Source organism: Perognathus longimembris, chromosome 17 (genome assembly GCF_023159225.1).
Source record: "Perognathus longimembris pacificus isolate PPM17 chromosome 17, ASM2315922v1, whole genome shotgun sequence".
NCBI classification, from domain to species: domain Eukaryota; kingdom Metazoa; phylum Chordata; class Mammalia; order Rodentia; family Heteromyidae; genus Perognathus; species Perognathus longimembris.
This window is the reverse complement of record NC_063177.1, coordinates 38,828,496-38,853,101: the sequence shown is the minus strand read 5'-3', so window position 1 is coordinate 38,853,101 and position 24,606 is coordinate 38,828,496. Positions and strand designations below refer to the sequence as shown.

The 24,606-nt window shown below is 54.0% G+C and overlaps 2 protein-coding genes across 5 annotated transcripts; one reads left to right on the top strand and one right to left on the bottom strand.

Moving 5' to 3' along the window:
• The first annotated feature begins 2,058 nt into the window (after window positions 1–2,058).
• Hap1 (huntingtin associated protein 1) lies at window positions 2,059–9,941 on the top strand. Of its 4 annotated transcripts, none has more exons than XM_048366530.1 (12): window positions 2,059–2,512; window positions 3,511–3,587; window positions 3,962–4,078; window positions 4,190–4,374; window positions 4,593–4,692; window positions 4,770–4,836; window positions 6,271–6,401; window positions 6,750–6,824; window positions 7,352–7,507; window positions 7,626–7,717; window positions 8,376–8,731; window positions 9,111–9,941. In XM_048366530.1, exons 1-12 carry the CDS (start codon window positions 2,059–2,061, stop codon window positions 9,275–9,277), a joined length of 1,977 nt encoding a protein of 658 aa, XP_048222487.1. In that variant the 3' UTR covers window positions 9,278–9,941. The 4 variants fall into 4 exon arrangements, with proteins under 4 accessions (XP_048222487.1, XP_048222486.1, XP_048222485.1 ...); XM_048366529.1 differs by having other exon boundaries at window positions 8,355–8,731; XM_048366528.1 differs by having other exon boundaries at window positions 8,376–9,941.
• A 3,978-nt stretch (window positions 9,942–13,919) lies between these two features.
• On the bottom strand, window positions 13,920–18,859 carry Gast (gastrin). Its single transcript, XM_048366223.1, has 3 exons — window positions 18,682–18,859; window positions 14,219–14,434; window positions 13,920–14,100 (listed from the first exon to the last, which is right to left on the bottom strand). The coding sequence occupies exons 2-3, from the start codon at window positions 14,427–14,429 to the stop codon at window positions 13,997–13,999; spliced, it is 315 nt and encodes a 104-aa protein (XP_048222180.1). The 5' UTR covers window positions 14,430–14,434; window positions 18,682–18,859; the 3' UTR covers window positions 13,920–13,996.
• Between the last annotated feature and the right edge of the window lie 5,747 nt (window positions 18,860–24,606).

Genomic DNA, 24,606 nt, shown 5'->3' with positions numbered 1-24,606 from the left:
TTCTGTTTTACTCGGTTGTGGCTCCTTGAATCTTTCAGAGAACTTACTGAAAGCTATAATTACCTTACTTGTTTTCTTGTCTATCTGCCTCTCCTTCTGGATGCTCAACTCCAGGAGAACATATTGCTGGTGTAGTGTCTCTTGTTTCTTAAGCTACCCCAAGTCTAGCATAGTGTCTGGCATACACAGTGGGCACTTAGTAAATGAAGACTGATGACTGAAGGAATTCATTTAGAAGGAAACACTGATACCAATGCCCACTGACTGGTGAAAGGGGCGTTTCTATCCTTCCTGAGTTCTTGTGTGCACTCTACCACCTGAGCCATAGTACCACTTCTAACTTTCTCTGAGTAATTTATTGGAGATAAGAGTCTTATCTACCCCGGCTGGCTTTAAACTGGGATCCTCAGACCTCAGCCTCCTAAGTAGCTAGGATTATAGGCCATGAGCCATCAGCTCTTCCTGAGTTCTTTTGTTCCAGGCTGTGCCAGGGAAACTTGTTTCCAAAGGCCCTAGTTACCTCTGTCTCAGGAAAAACCTTGGGTGCCTGGGGTTCAGGGAGCACTTGGATCAGAGTATGTTTGAGAAGGATGGACAAAAGCAGTAGTAATTCACTTAGATTCTGGCTGAGGGTGGCAGGCAGAGTGGCAGGGTGGTGGGCTGTGGGAGGTTGTGGGTGGATGGTGGTCACAATAACCTGGGAAGTATGCGCCTCAAAAAGCTGCAGAAGAGCTGAGTGGCAGACCAGCATCGGAGAAGCATTTAAAAGGTAAATTGGAGCCAGAAGCAGGAGGATGGCTCACGCCTGTAATCCTAGGGACTCGGGAGGCTGAGACCTGAGGATTGGGGCTTATAGTCTGTGAGACTCTCATTTTCAATCAGCTACTAATCAATCAATCAATCAATCCAGAAGTGGAACTGTAGCTCAAGTGGTAGAGCTCCAGCCCTGAGTGAAAAAGCTAAGGGGCAGCACCCAGGCCTTGGGTTCAAGCCCCACTACCATCACACACACACACACACACACACACACGCAGGGAATTGAGGCCTGCTCAGATAGCAAGGAGGAACGAAATGGAGGCACCAAGACGGATCGAAGGCTAGAAAAGAATCAGTGGGGCCGCCATCTCTTTTTTTAGCCTGTTCATTCATTTCATTCCCTGGTCCAAAGGCTCAGAAACCGCCGCTGAGCTCCTCGGGCCCTCCCTTCCCCCTCGCCGGGTTCCTGCAGGATTTAAGGAGCTGAAGGGGTGCGCGCCTGGCCTTGAAGACAGGCAGCCATCTAGCTGATCGGTGCCGGCCACAGGATCAGAGGCGCCCGGGGGGGGGGGGGGCGGGGATGAGGGTGGGGGAGTCTGCAGGAGTTGTCACCCCGCAGGAACAGGTGTGTCTGCCAAGGATGGCAAAGGGGTGAGCCGGGAGGACGAGGGTTGCAGGTACAGGGGACGCCGCCATAAGATGGAAGACGGATGTCGGAGTGACACCCAGGGGGTGCGCGCGCGCGCGCGCGGGAGGGCGCGGGCCGGTGGGAGACGCGCCGCGGGCTGAGCAACACGTTGAAAAACGTACCGGAGAGTTTGTATCTATCCGAGCTGACACAAAACGCGCCGCCCGGAGCCACAGGTCACCCGACCCCCGTTTCCAACGTGGGTGGGCTGGTGCGACACTAGGGAAGGCATCTGGAAGCCCGGGGCGGCGGGGCCAAGGCGGGGACGGCGGTGTGTGTGCGGGGACCCTCGAGTCCCCCGTAGCCAAGTCCTGGGAAGCCTAGGTTTGGGGCAGAACCATTTTCTGGAGATGGAGAGGGGAGGGGAAAAACCTCGCCTTCCCAAATCCCAGCCTACCGAACCAACCGGGCCCACGCCGGGGTCTTCCTTCTCTCCGTTGGGGTTTTGCCCTCCGCGCCCCCGCGGTTAGCCCTTCTCGGGCGTGATCCGGCGTCTCGGGCGCCACTCGTTGCCCCGCGGCCACCCCCATCCCTGCACATGGTACGGTCCGGGGGCGCGCGCTCCCCGCGCAGGTTATAAAAGCCGGGCTGCGGCAGCGGACTGCGGAGGGAAGATGCGCCCGAAGGAGCAGGTGCCGGGCTGCGCGGGGGACGGGCCCGGGTCGGGACCTGGGCCCGGGGACCCGGCTGCGGCCGCCCCGACGGCGCCACCCGCGGCTAGTCCCGCCCCGGAGCCCTCGGCCGAGCCCGAGCCGGCCCCAGCGCAGGCACCCGGAGCTGGACCGCGAGCCGGATCCCGGGCAGCCCCGGGATCGCAGTCCGGAGCCCGCCCGGCCTCCCAGGCTGGATCCAAGCCTGGAGCGCCTCGCTCGTCGGGCCGCTCCGTGCTCGACAACTCGGACGCACCGTGGACACGCTTCGTATTCCAAGGGCCTTACGGCCCCCGGGCCACTGGCCTGGGCACGGGGAAGGCGGCGGACATCTGGAAGACGCCGGCCGCCTACATTGGCCGGCGGCCGGGGGTCACTGGCCCTGAACGCGCCGCCTTTATCAGAGAGCTACAGGAAGGTAAACTGAGTCTCCGGCACCCTGGAGTGGGTCCTCTCAGGGCATCTTCGGAGAGGAGGTGTGGGGGGGGGACCCGGTCGGTGGCAGGGCCCCGCCCCTTCTGGCGCTGGATTCCACACACACCCCCCCCCCCCCGACCTCCAGACAGTGCCTGCGGCGCCCGTCCGGTCCCTCCCCCCCCCCCCCCCCACGCGCCGTCCCCGCCGCCCGCCTCCCTCTTTGCTCCCCGGATTTTTTCTCAGTGCGTCAGGTCCCGAGCCCGCGCGCTGCCCGCCCCCCTGCGCGCCTGTTGCTGCGGCGGATCTGCGCACTCTCCGTGCCCCCCTCCCCGTCTACCGCAGTGCCAGCCGAGGGGCGGGGGGCCGCGGGCGGGCGCTGCCCGGCGCGCTCTGAGCCTGCGCTGGCCCGCGGGGCTCTCCAGAGCGCGGAGGGGTGGGCGGGGAGGGGGTGGATGGAGGGAGCCGCGGGGGGGGCGGGCGGGAGAGGGGGGTGTCTAGGTCTGGCTTTCTCTGAGGGGGGGGGAGGAGGAGAGGGGGCGGGGCCTCTGGCCATCCTCTTCTGAGTGGGGACAGATAAGTGTGAATTGCATCTAGGCTCGGGTGCCCCTCCTTCCCCTACTTGGTGCCCGAGAAGTCTCCATTTCTCTCCTCGTCACACGCAACAGGTGTAAGGGGAGTGACCGCGTCTGTGTTTAGCACCCACGGGGCTCCAGTGCCCTGGGCTAACCTGCCGGCCGGGTAAAGAAAGGGTGACAGTTGGTCTGCAGCTAGCCTTTCCCTAGATGCCTGCATTTCTTCGAGGGGACAGGGACCCTGGTATCCTGAGAGCCCTGTGATCCCCTGGGGGGGAAAAAGAGTCCCAGGCGGTGGGTCCTGAGAGCAAGAAAGTACTGGGCTGTGGGGATGATGTTGGGGGCCAGAAGAGGGTCTTCCCACCCCAGCGAGCAGAGGGTAGCGTGTGGGCTTCTTCCTGACCTGGCTGGCCTTCGACTCCTACAGCACTGTGTCCTAACCCACCTCCCACCAAGAAGATCACCCAAGACGACATCAAAGTGATGCTGTATTTGCTGGAGGAGGTGTGTACTGCCTGCCCGGGTTGGGAACCCGGCCTTATTCATCCTTGTTTTAATTCTGCCATGTAAAGGGGTTGGGGGTTCTCATCTGTTTCCTGCCTGAGGGAGGGCCAAGCTGAGGGTCCCTTCCTCTGAAAGGCAGGTACTTCTCAGGGCCAATATGGGCTGATGTGCTCTTATCCTAGAAGGGGCAACTGAGTCATGAAACCCACAATGGGTTTAGGGCAGATCTAGTTTGGTATCTGGAGACTGGGATGCGGGAAGGGGAGGAGTTCTCACGGTGGTCTAGCCGGCTGCTGACCCCCTGGGGTACCTTCTACCTTCTCCTGCTAGCCTGGGAAAGTATCCTTTGCAGATGGCTCTCCCTCTCTCTGCAGAAAGAGCGGGATCTGAGCACAGCGGCTCGCATCGGCCAGTCCCTGGTGAAACAGAACAGCGTTTTGATGGAGGAGAACAGCAAACTGGAAGCCATGCTGGGCTCAGCCAGGGAGGAGGTAGCTGGGGATGGGAAGGGAAGGAAGGAGAAGGGGACAGCCTGCCTCCTCCTTCTAGAACCTGCCCCTGTGCCTGTTTACTCCTGTTCACTCCCTCCTTGCTCCCGACAGATTTTACACCTCAGACACCAGGTGAACTTGCGCGATGACCTCCTTCAGTTGTACTCAGACTCAGATGATGAGGATGAAGATGAGGAAGAGGAGGAGGAGGAGGAGGAGGAAGAGGGGGAGGAGGAGGAGGAATTCAGAAGAGAGGAAGATCGGCACCGTGACCATCCCTATGATGTCTCCAAGCCGTGCGTATCTCACCCTCACACCTGGGTGGTCCCTTTCTGAGTCTCAGTTTACTTGTTTGCCGACAGAATCCATGCGGCATGCCTGCTATCCTGGTGGCCAGGACTCCCTGAGAGCGCCCCCTTCAGTTCAGCCAGGGTGGGGAAGCCCTGGGTGCTCAGGGAACCGGAAACCCCCGTTCCCTGTGGACCCTGACTCCCCGTTGTTGCTCCCTTCCCAGGGCTCCTCAGGAGGAGTCCCTGCACCACTGCCCGCAGCTGGAGACCCTGCAGCGCAAGCTGAGGCTGCTGGAGGAGGAGAATGACCAGCTGAGAGAGGAGGTGAGGACGGGGAGGAGGGTGTGCCCGTGGGCAGGGAATGGTGATGGCCCTGCCCCTTCCTCTCTCCCTCCCTTTAGGCTTCTCATCTCGACACCCTGGAGGACGAGGAGCAGATGCTCATTCTGGAATGTGTGGAGCAGTTTTGTACGTGCCATGCCGTTGTAACTCGGGGGAGGGTGCTGTCCCGAGCTGTCTGGAGAATCTGGGTTCAGTTCCTGGTCCTGGGGCTTCCCACCCTGTGCAAACTTAGATACATTCCTCAGGCTCTCTGAGCCCTCATCTGTAGAATGGGGATGAGTAATCGGAGCCCACTGAGCTCCCCAGGGTTTATGAGGATCAAGTGGCCACTGCTGAGGAAGAGCTTTATGCAAAGGGAAGGGCAGAAGCCAGGCGCTGGTGGCTCACCCCTGGAATCCTAGCTACTCAGGAGGCTGGGATCTGACAATCACCGTTGGAAGCTAGCCCAGGCAGGAAAGTCTATGAGACTGTCATCTCCAGTTAACCAGCAAAAGAAGTAGGGGTGTGGCTCAAGTGGTAGAGCACCAGCCAAATAACATCATGAAGCCCTCAGTGTTCAAGCCCCAGCGCACGCGCACGCGCGCACACACACACACACACAGAGCTGTGCAGAAGCCAAAAGCCTCCTTAATACTTATCTCTGTTAGAAGGAGGGAGGGAGCCAGGAGCAGCTGCCAAAGGCTATGGCTGGGTGGTTGAGAATCACCCATTGGGTGGGGGGCTGTGGCTGGTAACATCCAGGTACTGTGCTTAAGATGTGTGAGGCCCAATGACTGCCCCAGAGGAGCTGAAGTCTAGCCGCTGAAATGCACATCCAAAGACACAACAGCTGAGCCCTTGCTGTCTGCACCTCAAGCCTGACCTTCCTCTTCCCTGGGTTCTACAGCTCCCCAAATGGCCCATCTGCTCCTCAGGCTACTGGAGTAGAACCAGTCCCCAAGTCCTGTGGCTTTTACCACCTAAGGATAGCTTAAGAGTTCCCTCCTCCCCATTCCCAAGACCCCTCTGTCCAGGGTCTCCTAGACTTTACTCCTGCCCTTCCAGGCCCTTCTAGCCCCCAAATCCCCATTGGCCTCTGTGAGTTGGATCCTGCCCACTGTCTTGGCTCCACCCTTCCAGTGCCCAGTGGTTGCCCCTTGGCTGTCCCACACTCTGCTTGGGCCTGTGACTTCCTTTGCCTGGTGGAACTTCCCTTGCCCTGTGGTCTTCGCTTAGTGGATCATCCCTCCCAGACCTGGCAAGTCTGGGTTTGTTCCTGTGTCACGGCTGAGACCTTCCCCCTAACTTCCCCACACACCCTTGACATTTGTACTACCCGAGCTTATGTCATGTGGGACTGTTGGGTTTTTCCCCCAGCTGGCTGCCCACTAGGTTGGAGCTCAGTGTGGGCTGGAACCAGGTTTTGTTAACCATGTACCCCAGGGCCCTGCTCAGTAGCAGTAAGCACTTTTAAAAAAAGAGGACCTGAGTCAGGACCCCCCTGGCCCTCCATGGGAGTTGAAGGGTAGGGGCCGACAAGTATGTCAGGGGCCAGAGCTGACCCACACCCCCTCTCTGCAGCCGAGGCCAGCCAGCAGATGGCCGAGCTGTCCGAGGTGCTGGTGCTCAGGCTGGAGAACTATGAGCGGCAGCAGAAGGAGATCACCCAGCTGCAGGCCCAGATCGCAAAGCTGCAGCAGCGCTGCCAGTCGGTGAGCTGCCCTGTAGGACTCCCCTCCCCCTGCCGAGGCCCCAGCCCTCTTTTCTTTGAACCCTGGGATCTACCAGACCCCTCCCTGTGCATGCACTGGAGTTGGCAGGGATACCAGAGAGCCTGCCCCCTGCCCGATCACTGTCCGGTGGAGGGGACCAGGGCCACCCCAGACAGAGTCCTGGACTCACCCAGGAGCCAGGCCTCCTGACTCCCCTCATCAGCCCTTATTCCATGTGACCTCTGACTTCAAGAGCTGCCAAAGATGTGTGGGAATAAGACTGGATCTGGGGGGTGCTGGGAGTGAGGAAGACTATGGAAAGGGCTCATGGGTTCTGGATCCTTCCAGTACGGGGCTGAGACTGAGAAGCTGCAGCAGCAGCTGGCCTCGGAGAAGGGAATCCACGTGCAGCTCCAGGCCGAGGTAAGAGGCCCCTGGCCCTGAGCAAGAACCCAAGGGTCCTCCGCAGCTGCCTGACTCCTGAGAGACAAGCAGGTCCCAGGCAGAAGCTGGGGCTTGTTCCTTTCTGCACAACCCACGGCCTGGCAGAGGCAGCTTAGCTGAGGTCTGAGGAGTGGAGGGCAGGTCCCAGGGATCTGTCTGGGGACCACCCTGCATGCCATATTTAGGGGTCTACAGCCTGGGCCTGAGGCCAAAGGTGGATAGAGTCTAGGCGGGTGGCTCACGCCTGTAATCCTAGCTACTCAGGGGGCTGAGGTCTGAGGACCATGGTTTGAAGCCAGCCTAGGAAGGAAAGTTCAGGAGACTCTTATCTCCAGTTAACCACCCCCCTCCCAAACAAAAAGCCAGCAACAGAGGTGTGGCTCAAGTGGGAGAGCACCAGCCTTGAGCAAAATAGCTAAGGGCCCAGGCCAGGCCCCAGTATGGATACCAACACACATACATACACACAATGAATGCAGCCTGGATGTATCTGGATCCCCCCCTAGAACCTTCGGGCGGGTGCCCAGATGCCAGACCCGCGGGAGAAGTACCCAGATTGCGGGGGCATGATCCGAGAGCGCCAGGAGGAGGCGAAGCACCTGCGCCAGCATGGCCGGGCGCCCGCCGGCTCCGTCACCCACTATGCGTACAGCGTACCCCTGGTGAGGACCTCCCCCCAAGCTCTGGGTGGCCAGTGCCTCAGCCCTGCTAGTGGATTTCTGAGGGGGTGAGGGGATGTTAGCGAGGTCTTTGATCACTGTCCCTCACTGCTTACCACAGGAGGTACTTCCAAGTTTCCCAGAAACTCTGGCGGAGGAGCTCAGAACATCTCTAAGGAAGATCATCTCGGACCCGGCGTACTTTATGGAAAGGTGTGCTGCTGGGACCTTCCATGCCCCTTCCCAGACGTGGCCTGAGCATGCTCACCCTGGTGTACCCGGTGGGCAGTGTGGGGGGGGTGCTCTGCCCCTCCCCTTCCGCTCTTGACCCCCCTGGGACCCATCACTTCTCCTGGGCGTGACTGGGCCCCAGGGACTCTGCAGTTTCAGCTTCCTTAGCCTCAGTGTGGCTGAAGGTCCGGGTCTCTGTTAAGGGATGAAGGTATGCCCCGCGGGGCAGACTTCACACCTGGGGGTAAGCTGGCCAGGGGCTCCCCATCATTGCCTCTCACCTTTCAGCTGCTGTTTCTGTGGTTACAACAACCTCGGGAAGGCTTCGTTCTCAAGGCCCATTGGGAAGGGGTTTACTCCCTTTCCTTGCGATGGTGCCCCTTCACCTGACCAGGGTCTGAGAAGTGGATGGCCTAGGAGCTGGGAACGTCTGGTCCCATCACTAGCTGTGTCCTCAGGCAGATAGATCCATTGAGCTGCCCAGGCGGCCTCTACCTCAATGGATTTGTTTCTACAGCAACTAGCGGTGGGGGGGTGAAGTGCCATCTCCGAGAGGAGTCAAATAGGGCTCTAGGGGCCCCGGTGGGGTCTGGAAAGCTGTCACTGTCTCCCCACCCAGATGCAACAACCTTCGCTTTAGGGAGGAGCGCAGGCAGGAGCCGGAGTTCAGGGCTGAACAGGGGTTTAAGCCACCCCCGGACATGGAGCCTGCGGAGGAGCTGGTGCCTGAGGAGGAGCTGGAGGCTGGAGAGGAGAGGGGGCCTTCTGAGGAAGGGCTGGCAGAAGAGGCGGAGCTGATGTCGGAGGACACAGAGGCGTGGGAGGAGCTGGAGCCCGAGGTGGATGAGGCCACGAGGATGAATGTGGTGACCTCCGCCCTGGAGGCCAGCGGCCTCGGCCCTTCCCACCTGGACATGAAGTACGTCCTCCAGCAACTGGCCAACTGGCAGGATGCCCACTGCAAGCGGCAGCAGAAGCAGAAGGTGGTCCAGAAAGGTGAGTGCTCCCGTGGGGGCCTCCCTCCGTCCAGCCGGACAAGCTGCAGATCGTCCAGCCGATGAGCGGTGAGGGTAGGCGAGCCCTACCAGGCGGCTCACTGACCCCAGCCTGGCCCCACCCAGCGTGTGCTTATTTGCATGGACTTTGCATAGCATTTGCATAGGCGCCTCAGGTTCCTCCCCGCCCCCCTCAGTGGGAGCCGTGGCCCCCGTGCTCATTTATGTGGAATTTGCTTACAAGTCCGGATCACCATCCACTTTTCTCCTGGGGGCTGGGCTAGGGGGTCAGGATTGGGATGGTATCCGACCCCCTCCCACCACTACACCTCAGCTTCTGTCTCTGCTCGCCCCCATTCCCCTACCCCCCCCCCCCCAAGGATCCCCAAACCTGCAGCAGTGGCAGACCCAGGCCAAAACAAACATGGGGGGCGGGATCGAGGAGCAGCAGCCCGGGGTGTCGATCCAGGATTCTCCGAGGCTGGAGGAGAGGGCCAGCCCCCCTCCCAAGGCCTGGGAGGAAGAGGGGCCTTCTGGGGCCACCTAGGCTACTGGGACAAAGGCCTCCGCCAGCGAGGGCCACAGTTGGACCAGTCCCCTGGGTGAGTGTGGAGGTGGGCTAGGGTCTCCTGAAGGGCGGTGGGGTGGGTCAGGGCCTGCTCTCCCCATCTAGGAAGCCCAGGTCTGGGGAGCTGTGCCTGTGGAGATGACCTAGTGATGGACTGGACCCTTTACCTGGGCGTTAGCGCCTTTAATCCTCAAATCCTCGTGGGTAGGTACCACGGTTAGGAAAGAAAACTGAGGATCAGAGAGCTGAAGTAACTTGTCTAGGATGACACAGCTAGGAGTAGACCTGAGCCGGCTCCCTGCCGCGAATATTGCCAATCGGAGCTGGCTTAGCTAGTATACACAGTGTCTTCCCTGGCCATTCCTTCAGCTCCAGTGCTGGCAGCCTCCCTTTTATTGGGCCTGCCGTCATGAGGACGGCCAGTGGGTAGGATGGCACTGACCTCTACTGCGGTGTCACACACCGTTGTGCAGGCTGTAAACAGAATCTTGGCGTCTGTGGCTGGACAGTTGTCCACCTGCGTAATGATAAATGATGGCTTTCTATCTTCTTCTGATACAGCTGACCAGACCCTGCTCGCTGCCTGGGCCAGGCCTGTGATTATCCTCACCCCCCCCCCCCCCGCAACACACACACCAAGTTCACATCCACCCCCTTCTCTTCCAGGCTTTGCTGTTTCCCAGCAGCCTGCGGAGACCCCACAGACAGTTTGAGGCCCCTCCTTCCACTTCCTGGCCAAGTCCCACCCACCCCAAACCCTCTTCCCTCTCCTCCGAAATGGGACACCCACTCTCTCCCCCCCTCCCCCCTGTGGCACCAGCCTACCCTCTGTCTTGGTGAATCTAGGCTGGAGCCCAGGGCTCAAACCTCAGCCCTGTTCTGGGATAGGCTGAAGCAGCCGTGCCTCCCCCTGCCCTCCCCCCCACTCCCCCCCACTCCCTCCCCCCCCCCCCCCCCGCCCCATCCTGCAGCTGGTGTTAAAGCTGTGGCTGGTGGAGGCTGTGACCAGCCTGGGCCGGGTCCCAGGTCTCAAGGGTAGGCAGTCTGTTGGGAGGATCCTTTTTAACAACATGTACTTGATCCCCAGGTGCGAGGTGGGCCCCCCCCCCAAGTCCTTGTGGCCCTCTCCCTCTTCTTCATCTTTTAGAGTCCTTGTTAACCTGTGTAACCAGAAATGTGTTTGTGGGTGGGTGGGTGGGTGGGTGTGCGGTCTCTCTGCCCAGTGGTGTGTCTCTGCCCCCCGCCCCAGTCCCCCGCCACCTGTGGTTTGTGAGTGTCCAGGTTCCTCACCCAAGGCCCAACGATGCCTTCCTCCCGCTCCTCTTCCTCAGTGCTCCTTGTTTCCTTGTTCTCGATGTTTCTCCCTTGCCCACCTCTTTGATCATAAATAGCTGTTGTCCAGGGCTCGGGTCCCTTCAGTGCCTGTCACACTCCCCACACTGCTTCTCAGTCTTGTGGCTTCTCGGCCTGTGTATGTGCTGGTGCAGGAAATAAAGGATCTGTGTGCTATCGGGACGGCCTCCAGCTATGTTTCTCAAGGAGTGTGGTGTGTGTGTGTGTGCGTGTGCGCGTGTGCGCACGTGCGCGTTTGTGTGCACATATGCACATGATGCAAAGACAAAATTCTGGAGAGAGATGGACACTGCTAAGCACTTCCATGACATACAAATAACACATCAACAACTCCTGTGGGGGGGATGGGCGGTTGTGGTAAACTTATGTCCCCTTAGCCAGATGCTGCCGGTGGCTCATGCCTGTAATCCTAGCAACTCAGAAGGCTGAGATCTGAGGATGGTGGTTCAAAGCCAGCTGGGGCAGAAAAATCCCCATGAGACTTGTATCTCCAGTTAACTACTCCAAAACCGGAAGTGGCGCTGTGGCTCAAGTGGTAGAGTGCTAGCCTTGATTACAAAGAGGCTCAGGGACAGCGCCTAGGCCCTGAATTCAAGCCCCACAACTGATAACAACAAAATGAACAAACAGTTTTCAGATGGTGACACTGAGGCCCAGGCAGGGTCAGGGACTTTCCCAAGGATCTAATATCTATTAGGTCACGGTGCAGGTGGTGAACTTGAGTCCTTTGAGTGCGTGCAGTGCGCTCCCTTCCCTGATTCTGTCTGTCCTGGGAACTCTGTCCCTGAGTCCTGGGAAAGGGAGAGGCAGCCACACACTGCTTTTGAGCCTGAGATCCCCTGTAACAGTTTGAGAACCAAGAGTGCTGGATGCAGGTGGCTTGTGCCGGTAGTCGTAGCTACTCAGGAAGCAGAGATCTGAGGATGGTGGTTCAAAGCCAGCCTGGGCCAAAATAAATACACAAACAAATAAATAGGCTGTGAGGCTTTTTTTTTTTAGATCTGAGACTGGGACTTGAACTAGATATCAGATGCTTTTGCTCATTGGCTGGCACTGGACCAACTGAGCCACGCCTCCGACCCCATTCACGAGATTTTTTTTTTTCTTTTTTGCCAGTCCTGAACACTGTCCCTGAGCATCTTTTTGCTCAAAGCTAGCACTCTACCACTTGAGCCACAGTGCCATTTCCATATTTTTGTGCTTATGTGGTACTGAGGAATCGAACTCAGGGCTTCAATGCATGCCAGGCAAGCACTCTACCACTAAGCCACATTCCTGGCCCCTCCATGAGATTCTTATCTCCAGGTAGCCATCAAAAAGTCAGAAGTGATGTCAGGTCACAGGTGGCTCACACCTGTAATCTCCAATTAACCACCAGAAAACTAGGAGTGGCACCGTGGTTCAAAGTGGTAGAGCACTAACCTTGAGAGAAAAAGCTTAGGGACAGATCTCTGATTTCAGGACCCAGTACGAGAGAGAGAGAGGGAGAGGGAGAGAGAGAGAGAGAGAGAGAGAGAGAGAGAGAGAGAGAGAGAGAGAGAGAGAGAACTAGTAGGCTATGTGGAAGACAGTCCCAGGAATTCATGGGAGTGGGGAAGGAACATGAAGCTAATAAGGGGTTTTAGGCAACCTAGACTCAGTGCGCCAGAAGCCTCTGGGAATTCTTGTCACAACTTAAAGTGTGGTCTGTGGACCAGTGTCATTGTCACCTGGGAATCAGAAATACAAAATCTCAGGGTGAGTGCATGGCTTAAGAATGAAAACATCGGGAATATGGCCTAGTGGTAAAGTGCTCGCCTCATATACGTGAGGCCCTGGGTTTGATTCCTCAGCACCACATATATAGAAAAAGCCTGACGTGGCACTGTGGCTCAAGTGGTAGAGTGCTAGCCTTGAGCAAAAAAAGGAGCCATGGACAGTGCTCAGGCCCTGAGTTCAAGACCAGGACTGGCAAAAAAAAAATGAAAACATCTGCCCAGCAAACTTTGAGTTCAAATCTCAATCCAAGAAGGAGAAGGAGAGAGAAGAGGAGGAGCAGGAAGAGGAGGAAGAGGAGGAGCAGGAGGAGGAGGAGGAAGAGGAGGAGGGGGGAGGTGGAGGAGGTGGAGGAGGAGAAAAAGAAGAAATAGCAGTCTCAGGTTCTCTTCAGGACTCCGGACCTGCCCGTTGTCATGGCTCCCGCGTAAGTGCTGTGCACGTCAGGGCTGGAGGCACATGGATGCTGATCCCCATCACAGCTGTCCACCAAAGGGTGAGAGAGCTGCAGCGTGCCTTCTCCAGATCTCCCTTGCCGCTGGCTGCGGCTGAACCGGGGCCATCAGCACCATCTTTGCCATGGGAGGGCAGAGGAGAAGCCCGCATGAGTGGTATCTGCTGTCACGGGACAAGGCCGGCATGTTCCACAGTGACCATGCCAGGATCTGGAGGACCCTGGCCGTCTGCCACACCACCCCCTGTACCACTCGAGTGGCTTGGGCTCCAGGTGGAGTTCATGCTGGCCCAGTGTGTCAGTGCTTGGTCGATGTGTTATAATATCGGACATGAATTTACAGGAGGAGAGATTTTTTATTTCATTTTATTCAATTATTATTATTACTGTTATTATTACTATCATTGTCAGTCATAAGACTTGAACTCAGGGCTTAGGCGCTGTCCCTGAGCTCTTCAGCTCAAGGCTACTCTTCCACTTTGAGCCACAGCACCCCTTCCAGTTTTCTGGTGGTTAATTGGAGAGAAGAGTCTCCCAGACTTTCCTGCCCAGGCTGGCTTCCAAGAGCGATCATCAGATCTCAGCCTCCTGAGTAGCTAGGATTATAGGTGTGAGCCACTGGTGCCTGGCTCCGGCTATTTATTTTTATTTTGGGCTTAAACTCAGTACCTGGGTGCTGTTCTTGAGCTTTTTTGTGCTTTAGGTTAGTGCTCTACCACTTGAGTCACAGCTCCACTTCCAGCTTTTTTGGTGGTTAATGGAAGATAAGAGTCTCATGGAATTTTCTACCTAGGCTGGCTTTGAACCTTGAATCTCAGATCTCAGCCTTCTGAGTAGCTTGGATTACAGGTGTGAGCCCCTGGCTTCTGGCTTTTGGATTTATCATTTAAAAAGCTTTTCTCCCTATCACCCATTCCCCTGCCCACCTAAATAGATTCTTGTTGATTGCTGCTCTCTGGAGACTTGGAAAACAAATTCATTCTGGTTCCTGTCTCCAGGGGGCGCTCCCCTCCCCTCCCTGCAAAGGGCACATAGCACAGACCATTGGCGGGTTGGAAGCTAGTTTACATTTTATTTGTTTTGCACAGGAGAGGGCTAGGGCAGGGTGGGAGGTGGCTGGGCTCTGCCGCTTGGTTCTAGGGATGCGGGTCCGTTTCCTCAGCACTACGACGACCGAAGTCCATCCACCCATAGGCTTCTTCCTCTTCCTCCATCCATGGCCCCTGCTTCTTGGACAGGTCTGAGGAGGAGATAGGAGGTGAAATTGGTGGAAGGAACTGAAGCAGGCCCGGTATGCAGGGGCCTTGAGCGAACCCGGCTGTGCATGGCCGTGGGGGTGTGGGGTGATCAGTTCCTACCTGCTATGAGGGATGGCAGACCCTGGGCCCCTAGCTGCCTTCGGTGGGGAGAGGCTGGGCCCACCTGGTCTGGCCAGTGTGGCTTCAGACCCCTGATGGCCGCTGGATCCGATGGTGAACCCTGAAGCTGGGAGCGGGGCTTCCAGGAGGCTTGGGTGATGGTGGCCAGAGCCAGCACGAACACCAGCGAGTACACAGCAGGCCGGAGCATCTTGGCTGCACGTGGGGAAAAAGAGGGGCCAGGTTTCAAGGTAGGCCACTGAGGCAGGGGCCCGGCACCAAATGGGTTCTGGTTGCGGCTCCTGCCCTCCTATGTGGGTATACCTACTGCTTCATTGGGTGCCCAGTTCCTGCGGGCTCCCCCTCACCCCCACCCCTCAGGAAGCCCCTTTAAACTCAGGGCCTGGGCCCTGTCTCTGAGCTTTTTTTTTTTTTTTTTTTTTTTTTTTTTTTTTTTTTTTTTGCCAGTCCTGGGCCTTGGACTCAGGGCCTGAGCACTGTCCCTGGCTTCTTCCCGCTCAAGGCTAGCACTCTGCCGCTTGAGCCACAGCACCGCTTCTGGCGGTTTTCTGTATATGTGGTGCTGGGGAATCGAACCTAGGGCCTCGTGTATCCGAGGTAGGCACTCTTGCCACTAGGCCATATCCCCAGCCCTGTCTCTGAGCTTTTTATTGCTCAAGGGTAGTGCTCAACAACTTTGAGCCATAGCTCTACTTCTGGTTTTGGTTTTCTGGTAGTTCATTGGAGAGTCACAGACTTGTCTGTCTGAGCTGGTTTCAAACTGCGAGACTCAGTAGTTAGCATTACAGGTATGAGCCACTGGTACCAGGCTTAAGTGAATTTTTTAATTGTGACTTCAAAGGCACATGCACATTAAAGGGCATTTAAAATTATTTATTTATTTAGGCCAGTCCTGGGGCTTGGACTCAGGGCCTGAGCACTGTCCCTGGCTTCTTTTTGCTCAAGGCTAGCACTCTGCCACTTGAGCCACAGCGCCACTTCTGGCTGTTTTCTATATATGTGGTGCTGGGGAATCGAACCCAGGGCTTCATGTATACGAACAAGGCAAGCACTCTTGCCACTAGGCCATATTCCCAGCTCCATTAAAGGGCATTAACACCACCATGGTGGAGATTGCAGGCATAGTCACCATGTAACCTGGGCACTCCATCTTTGTGCAACCCACAGAGGAAAACGTCTACCATACTTGCTTACCTGAGGATCACTTGTGATTGTCCTTCAGCAGTGGAGAAAAAATAATAATAAACTGTCACCATTCACAGCTAAGTACAACATTCACCCTTGAACTAAAATTCAAAGGTCCATCCATTCTCCTCCCCACCCCCCCAGTCCTGGAGCTTGAACTCAGGGCCTGGGCTCTGTCCCTGAGCCTTTTTTTGCTCAAGGCTAGCACTCTACCACTTGAACCACAGTGCCCATTTCTGGCTTTTTCTGTGTATGTGATACTGAGGAATCGAACCCAGGGCTTCATGCATGTCAAGCAAGTACTCTACCACTAAGTCCCTGATTCATTCCTTGGATCCAGTGTTTCTGAGTTCTTTTGGCCTTGTCCTTGGATTGGCTCTATCAGGAGGAAATGATTAAACAAACAAACAAAAAACAACAAACCAACCAACTTTCCTCTAGGTGGGTACTGGTGGCTCAGGCTAGTAATCCTAGCTCCTCAGGAAGCTGAGATCTGAGGATTACAACTCAAAACTAGCCTGGGAAGAAACATCCCAGACTCTTATTTCCAATAAATCACTCAGAAAAAGCCAGAGGTGGTGCTGTGGCTGAAGTGGTAGCGCACTAGCCTTGAACACAAAGAGTCTCAGGCAAGGACAGCACCCAGGCCTTGAGTTCAAGCCCCAGAGTTGGCAAAAAAAAACAACCCCCCCACAAAAAAACCCCAATAACCCCAAAGACCTTTCCTCTGCATGAATACATTTGTACTAATGAAGTCATGTTTTTTCACAGTGATGTTCTTGGGTCCTTTAGGAGAAAATGAATTCTAGTAGCTGGGTGTGGTAGCTCACATCTGTAATCCCAGCATTTAGAAGGTAGAACCCGAGGACTCCTGAGTTCAAGGTCAGCTGGCACTACTGAGCAAGACCTAGTCTCAAGAAAAAAAAAAAAGAAAAGAAAAGAAAAGAAACAAAATTGAAAGAAGTAAGATTCTAAAGAAACAAAAGTTAGGGGCTGGGAATATGGCCTAGTGGTCAAGTGCTTGCCTCATATACATGAAGCCCTGGGTTCGATTCCTCAGCACCACATATATAAAAAAATGGCCAGAAGTGGCACTTGTGGCTCAAGTGGCCGAGTGCTAGCCTTGAGCAAAAAAGAAGCCAGGGACAGTGCTCGGGACCTGAGTCCAAGCCCAGGACTGGCAAAAAAAAAAAAAAAAAAAAAAAAAAGAAACAAAAGTTAAAAAAAAAAAAACACCCAGTGATCTAGGGCTGGGAATGTGGCTTAGTGGTAGAGTGCTTGTCTAGCATACATGAAGCCCTGGGCTCAGTTCCTCAGCACCACATACATAGAAAAGGCTGGAAGTGGCGCTGTGGCTCAAGTGGCAGAGTGCTAGCCTTGAGCAAAAAGAAGCCAGGGACAGTGCTCAGGCCCTTAGTTCAAGCCCCAGGACTGGTAAAAATGAAACAAAACAAAACAAAACAAAAACCAGTGACCTAGACCTGTACTGTCTACAATAAGCTTCATGTTACCTAACTCACACCATTGAATACATTAAAAAATGCAAAATATAATATCGTATACTCTGTCAGTCTTTGGGTTTCAACTCAGAGTGTCTCACTTGCTAGGCAGGTGCTCTGCTGCTTGGAACATTCTCTAGACCTTTTTGCTTTTGTTATTTTTTTTAAAATAGGGTCTCACTTTTCAACCAGTTATCCGAAACCATTTTTACACTTACTGCCACAGCCAGGATGACAATAATATACTACCACACTTAGCTATTTCGAGAAGGGAATCTTGAGAACTATTTTGCCCAGAACCTAGATACCTTAGAACCAAGATTCTCCCAATCTCAGTGTGCTGCACAGCAGGGATTATAGACATGCACCACCACATCAGCTACTGGTTGATGGGGTCTTGATGAACTGACTTCAAACTTCAGTCCTCCTGATCACACCCTCCCAAACACCTAGGATTACAGCCATGAGCTATTGGGACCAGCTTCAGTAACAACATATATTTTAATATAATTAAGTTCAGATGAGTTTTTTTTTTTTATACTAAATCTACCTTTGAAGGATTTAAAGGGAAATCAACATCTCAGCCATATTGTAGGCTCCCATGTAGCTAGTGGTGCCATCTTGTACAAAACAGAATATCTTTTTTTTTTGCCAGTCCAGGGGCTTGAACTCAGGGCCTGAACACTGTCCCTGGCTTCTTTTTGCTCAAGGCTAGCACTCTGCCACTTGAGCCACAGTGCTCATTCTGGCCTTTTCTATGAATGTGGTGCTGAGGAATCGAATCCAGGACTTCATGTATATGAGGCAAGCACTCTACCACTAGGCCATATTCCCAGCCAGAATATCTTTTTTAAATTGTCATGGAAAGTTCTTTGGGGCAGGGCTGGTCTAGCAAAGAGCTTGAGATGGGATGCAGGAATTGTGGGATCCAGTCTCAGCTCTACCAATTTTTGTGACTTTGGACCAGTCATGTCACCCCTTGGGCCTCTGCTTTCTCATCTGAGTGATAGAAGGGCCCTCACGTCCCTGGGAGGGGCTGAAGGAGAGGGCGAACCAGGGGCCCTGCCTTAAGCAGAAGGGCAGGTGGGAGGTAAGCGCAGGGGATGTCAAACCAAGACCTAGGTTTACCATGGAGTCAGAGAAGGATTCCAACTGGGCACCGGTGGCTCACACCTGTAATCCTAGCTACTCAGGAGACTGAGATCTGAGAATCGCGATTCAAAGCCAGCCCAGACAGGAAAGCCCATGAGATTCTGTTGTTGTTGGTCATGGGGCTTGAACTCATGGCTTGTGCTCTGTCCCTGAGCTCTTTTTGCTCAAGGCCAGTTAGTGCTCAACCACTTGGAGGCACAGCGCCACTTCCGGTTTTCTGGTGAAAAATTGGAGTTAAGAGTCTCATGAACTTTCCTACTCAGACTGGCTTTGAACTGTGATCCTCAGATCTCAGCCTCCTGAGTGGCTAGGATTGTGGGTGTGAGCTACTGGCACCCAACTCATGGGGCTCTTACCTCCAATTAACCACCCAAAAGTTGGAGGTGGAGCAGTGTTCCAAGTGGTAGATTGACAACCTTGAGCATAAAAGCTTGGGACAGTGCTCAGATTCAAGCCCCAGTACCAACACAAAAGAGGATGGAGAGAGAGAAGAGGGAGAGGGACAGTCAGACAGAGAGAGGGAGAGCGGAATCCCAGCCCTGGACACACCAAGATCTGGTACCCTGATTGCTGGGGCCGGTCGGCCCTGCCCTCTTGGCTTCTCACCTGCAGAGCTGGGAGGTGCTGGGGTGGTGGTGGCTGGGTCAGCTCCCTCTCTGCTTGGTCTCCAGCCCACCTTTATGGAGCCTTTGTGGTCCCTCCCAAAGGCTCCTCCCACGTGAGGCCAGGCTCCCCGGAGTGACAGAAGTGGGCGTGGGGTACGATGACATCCTGTCACCCCTGTCACATAGTCAGCCATTGGGGTGTGGAGAAGGAAGGGCTAGGCTTATCAGCTAGGCACAAAGGGCAGGCAAGAGATGAGTGGCCTCCCTCTCCGAGTCAGCCCCACTGTGCCCCTCCCTAGTCCTCATCCCTTGGGCTAGGATCCACTGGAGGGGGCAGCTGGGAAAGATGAACCAAATGACCTTAGAGTCAGAGAAAGCCTATTTCCCACCCCCACCCCCCCGATGCTGATGTTTGATGGCAGGCAGAGTGTGAATGTCGGATGACAAATTGATTCCTGCCCCCTTCCAGCAGGCTTTGAAAACAGGATGTGTCATAGGTATCATAGTTATCAAGAGCAATGGGCCATAGGCTGATGGCCCTGCCCTTTCTGCTCCACACTCGTGTCCTGGTTGACTCCGAACCCCTTCACCCAGCCTGGGGCAACCATCAGCTCTCCCTTCTCCCTGGGCCCTCGGTGCAGGGCTGGATGGGGCTGGTAGCTCCTCCTTCCATCCCTGCTGTTCTTCCTCTTCTAACCATTTCCTCTACCCTGAGCCAGATCTCAGAGGACCCTGAATTTTAGTGCTGCTAGTGCTGGGGACTGGTGGCCAGGCCTGTAATCCTAGTTACTCAAGAGGCTGAGATCTGAGGATCATTGGCAGGAAAGTTCATGAGAATCTCCAGTTAAGCACCACAAAGACAGAGGTAGCACTGTGGCTCAAGGAAGGAGGGGATGGAGGGAAGAAGGTAGGTAGGAAGGGAGGCAGGCAGGAAAGCAGGCAGAAAGGAAGGAAGGAAGGAAGGAAGGAAGGAAGGAAGGAAGGAAGGGAGGGAGGGAGGGAGGGATGGAGGGAGGGAGGATGGATGAAAGAAAGCAGGTAGGTATCAAGATTGGAAAAACTAAAGGAAGGGAGGGAGGGAAGAAAGAAAAAAGAAAGGAAGGAAGAACCACTGAGTGCCAGCTTTGAGCCAGAAAACTAAGGGACAGTGCCCAGGCCCTGAGTTTAAGCCCTAGTACCTACAAAAACAAACAAATGAAAAAAAAAACTTATTTTGGGGCTGGGAATGTGGCTTAGTGGTAGACTGCTTGCCTAGCATGCATGAAGCCCTGGGTTCGATTCCTCAGCACCACATAAACAGAAAAAGCCAGAAGTGGCGCTGTGGCTCAAGTGGGAGAGTGCTAGCCTTGAGCAAAAGGAAGCCAGGGACAGTGCTCAGGCCCTGAGTTAAAGCCCTAGGAGTGGCAAAAACCCCCACAAAAAACCAACTTATTTTTTATTTCAAGGGAAGAGAATACTTACATAAAACATTTATAACTTTGTACAGTAAAAAATACCTCTTGGGGGCCTAGAAATATGGCCTAGTGGCAAGAGTGCTTGCCCTTGTATACATGAAGCCCTAGGTTCGATTCCTCAGCACCACACATATAGAAAAGGCCAGAAGTGGCGCTGTGGCTCAAGTGGCAGAGTGCTAGTCATGAGCAAAAAGAAGCCAGGGACAGTGCTCAGGCAATGAGTTCAAGCCAGAGAACTGGCAATAAAAAAGAAAAAAAGAAGAAGAAAAATACCTCTTAGGTTAAAGGTGTGGCTCCAATGGTAGAGCACTTGCCTAGCAAGCGTTAGGCCCTGAGTTTAAATCCCAGTACTGCCAAAAGAAAAAAAAAATCTTAAAATGCTCATGTCTGTAATCCTAGTTAATCAGGAGGCTGAGATCTGAGGATTACAGTTCAAAGCCAGCCCAAACAGGAACGTCCGCAAGACTCTTGTCGCTAATTAACTGTTATTAAATCAGTAGTGGAGCTGTGGCTCAAAGTGGTTGAGTGCTAGCTTTTTTCTTTTTTTCCTTCTTTTTTTTTGGTCAGTCCTGGGCCTTGAACTCAGGGCCTGAGCACTGTCCCTGGCTTCTTTTTGCTCAAGGCTACCACGCTACCATTTGAGCCACAGAGCCACTTCTGGCCTTTTCTATATATGTGGTATTGAGGAATCGAACCTAGGGCTTCACGTATACAAGGGCAAGCACTTTACCACTAGGCCATATTCCCAGCATTGAGTGCTAGCTTTGAGCAAAAAAGCTCAGAGACAGCACCCAGGCTCTGAGTTCAAGCACCATGAACAACAACAACAACAAAAAGGCTAGCCATCAGACTAAAGCATTTTCCAAACACATACCAGAAAGCAAAATGGTACAGTTGCTGACGTGGTTGATAAATTGCTGCTTTGGCATAGTTTGGACAGATGTAATGAGCACGGGGCTGTTTTTGATTTTTCTACGGTTGGAGCTAGGCATTTTGCTCTTGTTCATGCGTCATTAGCCTCCCCCTTCTTGTCTGGGGGCAGCTTTTGAGGCCCCTTGGGTCTTCGATAAGGGCAGTGGTACCCACGCTCGCAGCCAGCCTTGCTGAGAATTAACAGGTGATGGAGGATGCAGGCTGGGAGGTATCCATGGCAACCGGAGGCCCAATGTTCTGGTGAATAACTGCTCTCATCCAGAGCAGGACACGATGACTCAGCAGAGGGAATAAGTGAAAATGACAAAAACCAGCGCAGACATTGGCGGTGATTAATTGGCTCACAGAATCTCATGGGCGGAAGGACTTTGGGGGTTGGGGGGATTAAAGGGAAGGGCGGGGTGAGTGTGGTGGGGGCGGGGGAGGGGGATGGAGATGTGGGTGTTGCTGTGGCAACCGGAAATTACAGGCTCTTGATAGATTCCAGGTTGTTCCAGAGCCCAACTGGACTTTGTGTGTGTGTGTGTGTGTGTGTGTGTGTGTGTGTGTGTGTGTGTGTGTGCGCGCGCGCGCGCGTGCGCACACACACGAGCACACTGTACTGGGGCTTGATCTCAGGGCTTGTCCACTATCCCTTAGCATTTTCCCTCAGGGCTGAGGCTCTACAACTTGAGCCACAGCTTTACTTCTGGCTTTTTGGTGGTTAATTGAACATAAGAGTCTCGTGCACTTTCCTGCCCAGCGGCTTTTGGAACCACAGTCCTCAGCTCTCAGCATCCTGAGTGAGTAGCTAGGATTACAGGTGTGAGCCACCAGTTGCCTGGCTTGTGGTTGGCATTTTCATTTCCATATCCCCCTTCCCTCACTAAGCTGCTGCTTCCTACAACATCTCCCTCTTGCATTTCTGTTTGTTTGTTTGTTTCCCTCTCCACTCCTGCAGTCATCTCTGGAGCCTTCCCCAGCAAGTGAATACTATCTCCCTCAGGCAGTCCTCAATGCAGCTCTCCTCTTCCATCCTGACTCCCCCCTCCTCTCACAGACTAATGGCACTTTCCGCGACTGAAGGAGCCTTTGCAGGAAGGATGACCTCACTGAATACTCAGAACCGAGCCCTGGACTCAGAACCCATGGAAGACACGCTCAGGATCTATTTATGTTTTCCATTATATAGAAATCTTATCCAAAAACGAACTGTAGACAGTTTTGAACTCCACTCAATAAAGAGTTTAGGTAAAGCATATTTCATGTACACAATTTATTCTGAAGTGCATAAGATGAAGAATTGGACAGATATGCCGTCAAGAATAATAAAATAGCTAGACACCAGTGGCTCACACCTGCAATCCCAGCTATTCAGAAGGCTGAGATCTGAGGACTGCAGTTTGAAGCCAGTTCAGGCAGAAAAGTCCATGAGATGCCTATCTCCAATAAACTACTCAGAAAAAGCTGGAAGTGGTGCTGTGGCTCAAGTGGTAGAGCGCTAGCCTTGAGCACAAAGTAGCTCAGGGATAGTGCCCAGGCCCTGAGTTCAAGCTCCAGGAGTAGGGAAAAAAAAAAGAATAAAAGAAGCTAGGCATTGGGCACTGGTGGTTCACGCCTGTAATCCTCGCTACTCCAGAGGCTGAGATCTGAGGATCACGATCACAGTTCAAAGCCAGCCTGGTCAGGAAAGTCCATGAGATTCTTATCTACAATTAACCAACCGAAAACTGGAAGTGGCGCTGTGGCCCAAAGTGGTTGAGCCACTAGCCTTGAGCAAAAATGCTCAGGGACAGTGCCCAGGCCCTGAGTTCAATCCCCATGATCAACAACAACAAAAAGAATAATAAAATGTAAAGGATGACAGGATCTAGGGGAGTATATGAGGGTCCACATTTAAATTCTTTCCACTTTCTGATTTTTTTTTCCCCTTTAGCGTCATCTTCCAATGTAGCCCAGGCTGGCATTGAACTTGTGCTCCTCCTGCCTCAGCTTCCTAAGTGCTGGGATTATAGGAGTACTCAACCACCCTTGGCTTGTGCGTTTTGGATTTTTCCATTAAGTTATTGGTAGAGATTTTGCTTGGTAATTTAAAATTCTGGTTGTAAGCAGAAAAAAAAAATCTGAAACACCTGTGTGGGAGGAGTGCCCTAGGGTGAATTTCAGCGGTGAATGAAATGAGCTGGGGCAGGGCGAGTTCCCCACAGGTAAGAGGTTGCTGAGCTGAGCTGTGCTTCCCACCTCCTGTGGGTCTCCTTAGACTCTGTGGACCCATTCCTGTCTCCTCTCTTTCCCCACCCAGTCCTCCGGGTTTCACTCTCCTCTCTCCCCAGCCAGGCCCTGGGGTGGGCCGTTCACCTGTATAGGGTTATGCCTCTAGATTACTGCCCTTGTCCTGCGTGGATCCTGCCAGCTCATCGTCCCTGGTTTCTGGGTGGGGTCACCATCGCCCCCTTTCTCTGTTGAGCTCCTTATCGGTAAAAAATTAAGACAACACAGAGAAATTTCCCCAAAGTGGCTAGTGGATTCAGCAGCAAATTAATATTCTGCAGTTGGCTGGTTGCCTGGAAACCTTGGTGGATAATTTCTCCTTCTCCCAAGGTCATGTGACGTCAGCACTCCACCCCTATCGCTTCACCATGAATGTTGTCTTCGGCTGTCCTTTTCTCCTTTCTTTGTCACTGGAGGGGGCGGTCCCCACATTCAAGATCAGCTCCTCCTCTTCTTTTATTGTTCTCCAGAGCTGGGGTTTGAACTCAGGGCCTGGGTCCTGTCGTTGAGCAACTGTGTTCAAGGCTAGCCCTCTACCGCTTGAGTCACAGCTCCACTTCAGGCTTTCTAGTGGTTCATGGGAGACAGGAGTCTCATGGATTCTCCTGCCTAGGCGGGCTTTGAACTGTGACCCTCAGGTCTCAGCCTTCTGAGTAGCCAGGATTACAGACCTGAGCCGTAGGCACCCAGCTTGATTCGTTCCTCTCCCATGATCCTTCAGCCCAGCCCCTCCTGCTGGCTCTCAGAAGACTCTGTGTCTTCATTCACTCATTCATTCATTCACTCATTCGTCGATCTAGTCCCCCAAACTTTTAGGAGCCCAGTTACTGCCAGGCACCATCTGCTCCTGGGGAAGCACTGTTGTTCTGGGGACCTTGTTCCCTTTCTGGTCATGGGGCGATGGTGTGACAGGCACTTGCAGTGTCACAAGCGGTGTAGAGACCAGCAGACAAGCTGCCTCCCTCCGCTTGAACAGACCTTAAACTCTCCTCCGTGGAAGCCTCCTCTCACTTCCCCTTTCCACAATCACAGTGACTAAAATGCACGGAGTTCAGAAGGCTGAGACCTGAGGATCATGGTTCAAAGCTAGCCTGGGCAGGAAAGTCTGTGAGACTCTTATCTCCCAAGTAATCAGCAAAAAGCTGAAAGTGGAGCTGTGGCTCAAGTGGTAAGAGCACCAGCCTTGAGCAAAAAAAAAAAAAAAAAAATCCAAAAAACTCATTGACAGTTCCCAGGCCCGGAGTTCAAGCTCTAGAACCAGTACAAAAATAAACAACAACAACAACAAA

Excerpts from the sequence above, each read along its gene's own strand:
- Hap1 (XM_048366529.1), top strand. The coding sequence starts at position 2,059 with ATGCGCCCGAAGGAGCAGGTGCCGGGCTGCGCGGGGGACGGGCCCGGG. Across the intron at positions 3,588-3,961 it reads TGCTGTATTTGCTGGAGGAG|AAAGAGCGGGATCTGAGCAC; the intron begins GTGTGTACTGCC and ends CTCTCTCTGCAG. Across the intron at positions 4,693-4,769 it reads ATGACCAGCTGAGAGAGGAG|GCTTCTCATCTCGACACCCT; the intron begins GTGAGGACGGGG and ends CCCTCCCTTTAG.
- Gast (XM_048366223.1), bottom strand. The coding sequence starts at position 14,429 with ATGCTCCGGCCTGCTGTGTACTCGCTGGTGTTCGTGCTGGCTCTGGCC. Across the intron at positions 14,101-14,218 it reads TCTGCCATCCCTCATAGCAG|ACCTGTCCAAGAAGCAGGGG; the intron begins GTAGGAACTGAT and ends TCTCCTCCTCAG.